Source organism: Ornithorhynchus anatinus, unplaced genomic scaffold, assembly GCF_004115215.2.
Source record: "Ornithorhynchus anatinus isolate Pmale09 unplaced genomic scaffold, mOrnAna1.pri.v4 scaffold_34_arrow_ctg1, whole genome shotgun sequence".
NCBI lineage: Eukaryota > Metazoa > Chordata > Mammalia > Monotremata > Ornithorhynchidae > Ornithorhynchus > Ornithorhynchus anatinus.
In genome coordinates, this window is record NW_024396782.1 from 187727 (window position 1) to 198250 (window position 10524).

The 10524-nt window shown below is 49.6% G+C and overlaps 1 protein-coding gene across 4 annotated transcripts; it reads left to right on the plus strand.

Moving 5' to 3' along the window:
* Positions 1 to 10: 10 nt before the first annotated feature.
* LOC114808894 (dynein light chain roadblock-type 2-like) lies at positions 11 to 10070 on the plus strand. 4 transcript variants are annotated; one of them, XR_003756653.1, is made up of 3 exons: positions 11 to 82; positions 1750 to 1825; positions 4995 to 5033. XR_003756653.1 is itself a non-coding variant. In XM_029057150.2 (3 exons), exons 1-3 carry the CDS (start codon positions 26 to 28, stop codon positions 8953 to 8955), a joined length of 339 nt encoding a protein of 112 aa, XP_028912983.1. In that variant the 5' UTR covers positions 17 to 25; the 3' UTR covers positions 8956 to 10070. The 4 variants fall into 4 exon arrangements, 1 of the variants encoding a protein (XP_028912983.1); XM_029057150.2 differs by lacking the exon at positions 4995 to 5033 and adding an exon at positions 8750 to 10070 and having other exon boundaries at positions 17 to 82; XR_003756652.2 differs by lacking the exons at positions 1750 to 1825; positions 4995 to 5033 and adding an exon at positions 1477 to 1724 and having other exon boundaries at positions 17 to 82.
* Positions 10071 to 10524: the final 454 nt, after the last annotated feature.

The following is a 10524-nucleotide window of genomic DNA, read 5'->3' on the forward strand; positions in this document are numbered from 1 at the left end:
CTCCTAGCAACCAGCGGCCGCCGCGATGCCCCTCGGAGACCGCGGCCGCGGTTGGCCTCTCCGCCGGCTTCGCTCCGCCTTGGTAAACTCGGCCGGCGGCGGCCGCCCCCAGCCTCGCCGGACCCCCACCCTGTCTGGGAGGGAGGGGAGAGGGGAGAGGAGGAGGGGCCCGGGATGGGGGCGGGCGGTGGCGCCGGGCGGCTCGGCTGGCCGTTCTGACAGTGATAATAGTGATGCTAAAGACCTCGGTTAAGCGCTTACTCTGCGCCAAGCACTCTTCTAAGCCTTGGAGGGGGGGGGCGGGGTGGAATACAGGGTGATGAGGTTGTCCCCCATGGGGCTCACGGGCTTCATCCCCGTTTTCCAGATGAGGTCACTGAGGCCCAGAGAAGTGAAATGACTCGCCCCAAGTCACGCAGCTGACGAGTGGCTGAGTGGGGATTCGAACCCATGACCTCTGGCTCCCAAGCCCGCGCCTTTTCCACTGAGCCACGCTGCTTCTCCGGGGTATTTCTCAAACGCTGACGGCGCGCCCAAACCTGTAGATCCGAGGGAATGAGGTTGTCTCACGTGGGGCTCACGGTCGTTATCCCCATCTCCCAGATGAGGTCATTGAGGGCACAGAGAAGTCAAGCGGCTCGCCTGAGGTCACCCAGCAGACGAGTGGCGGAGCGTGGAGAAGAAATATTTTCGTTACCCTATTTATTTTGTTAATGAATTGTACATCGCCTTGATTCTATTTAGTTGCCATTGTTTTTACGAGATGTTCTTCCCCTTGACTCTATTTACTGCCATTGTTCTTGTCTGTCCGTCTCCCCCGATTAGACTGTAAGCCCGTCAAACGGCAGGGACTGTCTCTATCTGTTGCCGACTTGTTCATCCCAAGCGCTTAGTACAGTGCTCTGCACATAGTAAGCGCTCAATAAATACTATTGAATGAATGAATGAACCCACGTCCTCCGACTCCCGAGCCCGGCCGGGCTCTTGCCACTGAGCCACCGCAGCCAAGCCCGGAGAAACCCCGCAACCGTGCCGCGCCGCTCATCTTCGCCAACGGGCCCCGCGTAACCATACCGGCTAGAAAGTCGACCCCAGGTCCCCGAGCTTTAAGCATCCCCCGTTCACAAGATCTCATTTCTTCTCTTTCTGGGCTTTCCTCTGCTCATTCTCTATCGCTGTTAAATCAAGGCGAAATTTGATCTGACCTACGAAGCTTTCGCGCTGAACTGTGGTTAATTCCCCAAGTCCGTGGTAGACCGGGAAGGAAAGACTAACTAACCCAACCCCACCGGCGCGCAGAAACGAGATACTACGCATAGAGAAACCCTGAAAGATATGATGATGATTAGGTGCGTGTGCGAACCTATATGCACATCGATTTGCAAGGTGTACGGTCCTAAATAGCTGTCAAAATATTCTCCTTTAAATGGTAGAAAATCTGCTTCCCCCAGAGCCGAATTCCCTATTTCCCATCAGCGACCCGATGACTCGTAGGATCTGATTGATCGACGCGTGGTCTCTTCCAAAATCGCGACTACAGCGTTCCAGGAGGTTTTCCAGAAACCGGAAGACACGGAGGCTCCGGATAACTCCTCGACTAAAGTTAAACCATGTTTTCATGAGAATCGGACTGAGATGTCTTTGCAACGGACAGTTTATTCTCAAGTTGGAGAAAAAGGAAAGTGTTTATCCCCCAACAAGTTATTTTGGTTAATTAACTTTCACTGCTGTCTTTCATCTGTTATATAGCGAGGGTCCGAAGCAGTCCTACAGAGGATTCTGTCCCACAGAGGGGTTGTTGGAGCTATGGTGATAAGGGCAGATGGTAAATATATTTCAACTATATTTCAAGATCTAACGAGTAACTTCGTAGGCGTATATTATACCAGGCCTGAAGAAAAAAAGAAAAAAGCCTTGTAAAATACTTTGATATCAAGGAACCATTCTCTATATTTTGAGTTTAACACGTTATTTGTCTTACGCAAAAAAAAGATAATAATAATGATGGTATTAGTTAAGCGCATACTCTCTGCCAAGCACTGTTCTAAGCGCTGGGGCCGGGGTAGGGGGGAATACTAGGTGATCAGGTTGTCCCACGTGGGGTTCACAGGCTTCATCCCCATTTTACAGATGAGGGAACTGAGGCATAGAGAAGTGAAGTGACTTGCCCAAAGTCACACGGCTGATGTGCGGTGGAGGCAGGATTAGAACCCATGACCTCTGACTCCCAAGCCCTTGGTTCTTCTGAAAAACCTAAATACGATTCCAACCCCCAGACTTTATTGTTTGGTAACTATTTAAAAGGGGGAAATGTTTGAGTTCTTGAGTTCTAAGATAGTTCTTACGGCTGCTGGTTTCACTCCTGAATTCGAAGAGCGTACCGCTGGGAACTTCTTCCTCCCTTCTCTCTTTCTTCCTCCCTTCTCTCTTTCTTCCTCCCTTCTCTCTTTCTCCTCCCTTCTCTCTTTCTTCCTCCCTTCTCTCTTTCTATTGCCCACGCCGCACGCTCCACTCCTCTGCTGCCCACCTCCTCACCATCCCCCGTTCTCGCCTATCCCGCCGACGACCCCTGGGCCAGGTCCTCCCGCGGTCCTGGAATGCCCTCCCTCCTCACCTCCGCCAAACTAATTCTCTTCCCCTCTTCAAAACCCTACTTAAAACTCACCTCCTCCAAGAGGCCTTCCCAGACTGAGCTCCCTTTTTCCCTCTGCTCCCTCTACCCCCCCTTCACCTCTCCGCAGCTTAACCCTCTTTTCCCCCCATCTCCCTCTGCTCCTCCCCCTCTCCCGTCCCATCCCCTCAGCACTGCACTCATCCGTTCAATTGTACATATTTTCATTACTCTATTTATTTTGTTAATGAGATGTACATCACCCTGATTCTATTTATTTGCTATTGTTTTCATAAGATGTTCTTCCCCTTGATTCTATTTATTGCCATTGTTCTTGTCTGTCTGTCTCCCCCGATTAGACTGTAAGCCCGTCAAAGGGCAGGGACTGTCTCTATCTGTTACTGATTTGTACATTCCAAGTGCTTAGTACAGTGCTCTGCACACAGTAAGTGCTCAATAAATACTATTGAATGAATGAATGAATTAATGAATTTCTGAGCAGGTCTGTGAATTTCTCAGTCTAGGAAAAACATTTATATGGCCTACATTTATATAGCCTACTAGTTTAGAAGGGGTGAGGCTTAGTGGATAGAGCAGGGGCCAGAAGGACCTGGCTTCTAATCGCGGCTCCACCGCTTGTCTGCCGTGTGTGATCCTGGGCAAGTCAATTCACTTCTCTGTGCCAACGGGACCTCATCTGTAGAATGGGGATTGAAATTGTGAGGCCCCGATTAACTTTTATTTACCCCAGTGTTCAGTGCTTGGCTCATCGTAAGGGCTTAACAAGGACCATAATGAGTTTCAGAAACAGATAATGGACCGAGAGATAATAATTGAATCCATCCTGAATTCTGATGCTAGTGTGGAAAGTTGCAAACATACAACATCACCTATGTACTCGAGTCCTCTCCCACCCCATCGCCCCCATGGCAGTTGTGTCTTTAATCGCGGTTGCTTCCCCTTACCTGCTAATTGATTTCAGTTTCAGGGCCTCCCATTACACTGTAAACTCCTTGAGGGCGGGGCTTGTGTCAGTACCCATTAACGGATGAGGAGAGTGAGGGGCAGAGAAATCGAGTGACTTGTCCGAGGTCACCCAGCAGACTGGTGGCGGAACCAGGATTAGAACCAGGTCCTTCTGACTCCCAGGGCTGTGCTCTCTCCAGACTCACCTGTTCCGCTTCTGGAGCCCCCTTTGCCCTACTTTCCCATCCTTCCCTGGTGTATCCTCAGAGGAGATCTCCTCCCTCCTCGCAAGTGCCACCCCCTCCACCTGTGCTTCGGACCCCATTTCCGCTCACCTTATAAAAACCATCGCCCCTTCCCTCCTCCCCTCCTTAACTTCTATCTTGAACTACTCACTCTCCAATGGCTTCTTCCCCTTTGCCTTCAAACATGCCCATGTCTCCCCCAACCTTAACAAAACCCTCTCTCGACCCCACTACCCCATCCAGTTATCGCCCTATCTCCCTCGTACCCTTCCTTGCCAAACTCCTAGAATGAATCGTCTACACTCGCTGCCTTGAATTCCTCAACTCCAACTCTCTCCGGGACCCCCTCCAATCTGGCTTCCATCCCCTCCACTCTACCGAGACTTGCTCTCTCAGAGGTCACCCATGACCTCCTTCTTGCCAAATCCAATGGCTCCTACTCTATCCTAATCCTCCTCGACCTCTCAGCTGCCTATGACACTGTCGACCATCCCCTTCTCCTCCACACCTTATTTCACCTTTGCTTCACGGACTCTGTCCTCTCCCGGTTCTCCTCTTATCTTTCTGCCCGCTCATTCTCGGTCTCCTTCGCGGACTCCTCCTCCCGCTCCCATCCACTAACTGTAGGGGCTCCTCAAGGGTCAGTTCTTGTCCCTCTTTTATTCTCCATCTATACTCACTCCCTTGGTGAACTCATTCGTTCCCACGACTTCGACTATCATCTCTATGCAGATAACACCCAAATCGACATCTCCTCCCCTGTTCTCTCCCCCTCCCTTCAGCCTCGTATCTCCTTCTGTCTCCAGGACGTCTCCACCTGGATATCTGCCCGGCACCTAAAACTCAACATGTCCAAAATTGAGCTTCTTATCTTCCCTCCCAAGCCCTGTCCTCTTCCTGACTTCCCCGTCATTGTGGACAGTACGACCATCCTTCCCGTCTCTCAAACCGGCAACCTTGGTGTCATCCTTGAGTCAGGTCTCTCATTCACCCCACACATCCAATCCGTCACCAACACCTGCCAGTCTCACCTTTACAATATCGCCAAGATCCGCCCTTTCCTCTCCATCCAAACAGCTATCGGGCTGGTACAAGCTCTCATAATATCCCGGCTGGATTATTGTGTCAGCCTTCTCTCTGATCTCCCTTCCTCCTGTCTCTTCCCACTCCAGTCTATTCTTCAATCCGCTGTCCGGATGATCTTCCTGCAGAAACGCTCTGGGCATGTGTGCCAAGGTGGACCTGGGCACCTGCTACCCAAAGGTCAAAATGCCATCAGTGACGTAACCTCTCTGGCCAGAGGAGGCAGGACGGGAAGACAGGTGTCCCTCACCTCCGTGCCCACCCAATAAGGTATGGAAGGGAAGGGAGCGGAAGGGGGCGGAGATTGAACAGGAAGGAAGTGGGGACCACCCAAACCAAAGGTAATAAATACCTGTTGCCTCTGGTGCTCGGGTCTCTCTCTGGGATGATCACAGCGGTAGCAACGGCCACCCACGTGTCTCTCCCTGTCCCGAGCACCAGACGCCATTCTGCCACCAGGAACAACACACAGAGACAGGGGTCGCGGGACGGGTGAGTGTAACACATAACTGGGTTAAATACATAAGTGGGTAATGTATGAGTGTAACGCATATGTGAGCTTAGTGTATAAGCGGGCAATGTATAAGTGAGTATAATGCACATGTGAGTTTAGTGCGTAAGTGGGTAGCGTACAAGCGAGTGTAACGCGCAAGTGAGTTTAACGCATGAGTGTGTAGCGCATAAGTAAATCTAAGGCCTAAATGGGGTCGGCGCATAAGTAGATTGAACGCTTAAGTGGATTCCTCCCAAGTGGGTGCGCACATGGTGGGAACTAGCCGCCTCACCACGTTGTGAATAAACCATTAACGAGCTCTTCCTGGGCGGGCCCTGGTGTCCGCCCACACTCGAGTAACATACTAGTGTAATCCTCCCATCAGGGAAGCTTTAACACCAAATTCCTCCCAAAGGGGAAGCTTTAACACCACATTTCCCCCAAAAGGGAAGGCCGACTGTCGCGTCTAAATAATTAATTAATTCAATCCGCCCCGCGGAATAAATTCTATACAAAACTCAGGTTTTCCATCTCCAGCCTCTCTCTCTCTCTCCCGCGCCGATTCCGAAGGAACCTGTCCCCGGCGACAGGTGACAGCATGTCACTGCCCTCCTTAAAAACTTCCAGTGGTTGCCTATCAACCTCCACACGAAACAAAAACTCCTCACTCTGGCCTTCAAGGCTCTCCATCCCCTTGCCCTCTCCTACCTCACCTCCCTTCTCTCTTTCTATTGCCCACCCTGCATGCTGCGCTCCTCTGCCGCTCACCTCCTCACTGTCTCCCGTTCATGCCTATCCCGCCGTCGACCTCTGGCCCATGTCCTACCACTCTCCTGGAATGCCCTCCCTCCTCACCTCCGCCAAACTAACTCTCTTTCCCTCTTCAAAGTCCTTATGAGAGCTCACCTCCCCCGAGACGCCTTCTGAGGCTGGGCTACCCCTTTTCCCTCTGCTCCCTCTGCTCCCTCTCTGCTCCCCCTCCGCTCCCCCCCCTTGCCCCCTTCACCTCCCCTCAGCTAAGCCCCCTTTCCCTCTGCTCCTCCCCCTCTCCCTTCCCCTCCCCTCAGGACTGTGCTCATTTGTATATATTTTTATTACCCTATTTATTTTGTTAATGAGGTGTACAGCCCCTTGATTCTATTCATCGTGATTATGTTGTCTTATTTTTGCCCATCTGTCTCCCCCGATTAAACTGTGAGCCTGTCATTGGGCAGGGATTATCTCTATTTGTTGCCAAATTGTACATTCCAAGCGCTTAGTACAGTGCTCTGCACATAGTAGGCTCTCAGTAAATACTATTGAATGAATGAATACATCGCAAAATGAGGGTAATCATCACCCTGTTCCTTCAAGCATCCTGTGGCTACTGTTGGAGAACTGAGCTAGGTGGACCAACAGCATCTAGTGGACCAGTGGACCATAATGACATTTCTTAAGGTCCTCCGATTTTACACAGGAGAAATTGAGTTGGTAATCAACTTTCTTTCTGACAGTTCTACATGTTCTGGCTTCAGTATTTATCAGTCAACCACTGGCATTTCTTGAGGGCCTAGCGTGTGCAGAGCAGTGTACCGAGTACTTGGGAAAGGCCAATACGGTAGGAAGACCCAATCCCTGCCGTCCAGGAGCTCTTCTCCTGCACTTCTGTACATATGTGGCTTAGCTCTGGGAGGCCCAGGAAAGAGAGTGTGTCTTTTCCATCTCGTCCCATCATTCGTTCACCCATTCAGTCGTATTTACTGAGTGCTTACTGTGTGCAGAGCACTGTACTAAACGCTTGGAAAGTACAGTTCGGCCACAGATAGTGACAATCCCTACCCAACAACGGGCTCCCAGTCTAGAAGGGGGGAGACAGCAACAAAACCAAACCAAACAAGTAGACAGGCATCAGGAGCATCGATATAAATGAGTAGAATTATAGAGATATACGCATTGTTAATAAAATAAATAGAATAATAAATATGTACATATATACACAAGCGCTGTGGGACGGGGAGGGGGGTAGAGCAGAGGGAGGGAGTCGGGGTGATGGGGAGGGGAGGAGGAGCAAAGGAAAAGAGGGGCTCAGTCTGGGAGAGGAGGAGGTAAGCCTTCTGTAAGGCTCTGAATGGGGGAAGTGTGCTAGTTTGGCGGACGTGAGGAGGGAGGGCATTCCAGGCCAGAAGTGGGACGTGGGTCAGGGGCCGACGGCGGGACGGGTGAGAACGAGGCACCGTGAGGCGATTGGCGGCAGAGGAGCGGAGTGTGCGGGCTGGGCTGGAGAAGGAGAGAAGGGAGGTGAGGTAGGCGGGGGCAAGGTGATGGAAAGCTTTGAAGCCAAGAGTGAGGATTTGTCCATCACCACTCCTGTAAGGACAAATTGAGTGCAGTTTTCACCCTGCCACCCTAAACTCAAGTCCCGTGTCAATCAGGAATTTTATATTGGGCTCTCAGTTGCCGAAGAGGTCGTAGTGGCTTTTGGCAACACTCTTGTTGTCCAAGTGGCCATACTGAGGAAGACACTGTTCAACTCAGCGGAGCAGGGGACCAAAAAAAAAAGCGCTCCACCTACCTTTGGTTTATGTTCAGCACTTTTTCAGCCAGACACAAGGATAAAACATCACTATCGGTAGCTGGGTCTTCGATTATGAAGAATAGCTATCTCTGTGTGAATTCATATGACCAAAATAACTACATTTAGTGCCAATTAACACAGACCATTTACGCCATTTTGAACAGATACCTCCAAGTGGCTTCTCGGTGACTTCATCGATTTCTATGTATTTTCTGTAATATGTAGTATGGTGCATTAGAGTTATTAAGAATAAGAACTTAATAAATGTTTGTGCTGATGATTGCTAACAGCCTGATGAGAATAATAATGGTATTTCTTAAGCACTTGCTATGGGCCAAGCCCTGTGCTTAGTATGTGCCAGGCACTGTACTAAGCGCTGAGATGGTGACCAGCAAATCGGGTTGGACACAGCCCCTGTCCCACGTGGGGCTCACAGTCTCAATCCCCTTTTTACAGATGAGGTAAGTGAGGCCCAGTGAAGTGACTTGCCCAAGGTCACACAGCAGACAAGTGGCGGAGTCAGAATTAGTACCCAGGACCTTCTGACTCCCAGGCCCGTGCTCTATCCACTACTCCATGCTCCTTCTCTAGTAAATAAACTCTAAGATGATATAATCTAGATTTATCTTTCTAAAGATTTTCTAATAAATCCTCATATGAAATTTCAATTTTGTGAGAGAAGCTGCTAATGAATAGAGAATATTCTTTTAGGGGTTTTCATTTGAATGTTCTCTTTAGCATGCAAAGATGATCTGTTCAATTAACAGTATGTTTTGTATTCACTCTTATTTTTATAGGCATTCCACTTAAAACGAGCCTAAATTACACTACAACAGTTCAATATGGAAGGCATCTTCATCACCTTATAGAACTAGCAGGATACGCTGTGAAAGAATTTAATCCTCAAGATGCCCTAACTCTTCTGAGGATTAGAACAGAGAAATATGAAATCTTGGTGATCCCAGATAATTTAATATTTCAAGCGACTTTTTGTAACTTTTAAAACAACTCACATCCTTATACATTTGCCATGAAGTGCTGTTTCGAACTATATCAGGCAGCTATTCGGACCTAAGTCAATCACAGCCAAAAATCTTAAGTGAGACATCTACCTTGGCTTTCGATTCTGATGGCTGGATGAAGTGGATGCAACAACGCTTACTTAAGACCTCTACAGTCCTTACAGTCCTCTAGACTGTAAATGCTTGTTTCGGGCAGGGAACACGTATTGTACTCTCCCAAGGGCTTAGTACAGAGCTCTAAACACAGAAAGCACTCAATGAATACCACTGATTGATTGGTAAAATGGCACTCCGGCCCAGACCATCTCCCTGAAACCTCGCTTGGCACATATCATCTTTCTCCTCCAAACCAGTGGGGCGCAGTGGAATCAGCACGGACCCAAGAGTCCGGTGACCCGGGTTCTAGTTCCGGTTCTGCCATTTGTCTGTCGCGTGACCTTGGGTAAATCACACTCACCTTCTCTGGGCCTCAATTTTCCCGTACATTCCCTGCTTGAAGTATTTGTTCCACCCGAGCCGACCTCCAACCTGTGCTCTCAGCTCAGCTCACTCATACCGTCCCTGAAACTGAGAGCTCCCTTCTCTCCCTGACCCCTGCCCTGAACTCCACCAGACCTTAATCCTCCTCACCTCTGAAGGCCTCTTAAAATCCCACCTTTTACAGCAATACTTACCCAGGTAATTATCCCTATCCTGAATGTAGCAACCCATCATCTGCGTCTAGGGTTCTGTGTTTATTTTTAGTCAACTGCCTTTACGATGTAGGTATTATCCATTGAAAATGCAATTCGTGTACGACTAATATTCTTATAGAACATTCACTTGATTTATTTTGATTCCCCTGTCAGTCTCCTCCCCTAGAGTGTAAGCTTCTTGTGAGCAGGGAAGGTGGAAGAGAAGGAAGAGGAGACAGTAGAGCTGTGAGAAAGGGAAGGAAGAACTTTGCAAAGTTCATGCCCAGTGGTTTCTATTTTACCCTGAAAGAAGTTGGTGATATCAGCAGGACTTTGGGAGAGAGGCAGTGGGAGTACTGGAGGCTTCAAGAAGGAGTTGAAGTTGGCAATAGTTGGTGAGGCTGCAGGCGTGGGGGTCAGTGAGCAAGGAATGAAATAGTTTGCTGAGGCCAGACGAGTGACAGGGAATAGAGCAGTCAGAGTGAATTCCATAGGGCAATAAGTTAACCTCGGTGTCTGAATTCTCACCAGCTGGGATCAGCTGCCCAAGCCCAGAAACGGGGAAAGTGGACAGTGGAGGTGATCCAGGGCAGGGGGTTGCTGGTGCAAGAGTGACAGAGGGACAAGGGGGTCAGGAAGCTTTTTGGTGTTGAGGGAGTTGTTGAGGAGGTGGATGAGAGGAATATGACAGCTTGGGACAGGATGAGTGGGTCCAGAGTGCAGATGTCATGGATTTCTGGGGGCAGGGGGGCTCAGGATGACAAGTTAGAAGACTGTGGTTGGGTAAGAGTTGGTCAGAGTTGGTAAGGTTAGAGATGGGGCATTGTCTAGAGATGCTATTGAACCTGTATCTGGCTGAGAGGTGGAGTTAGGTAA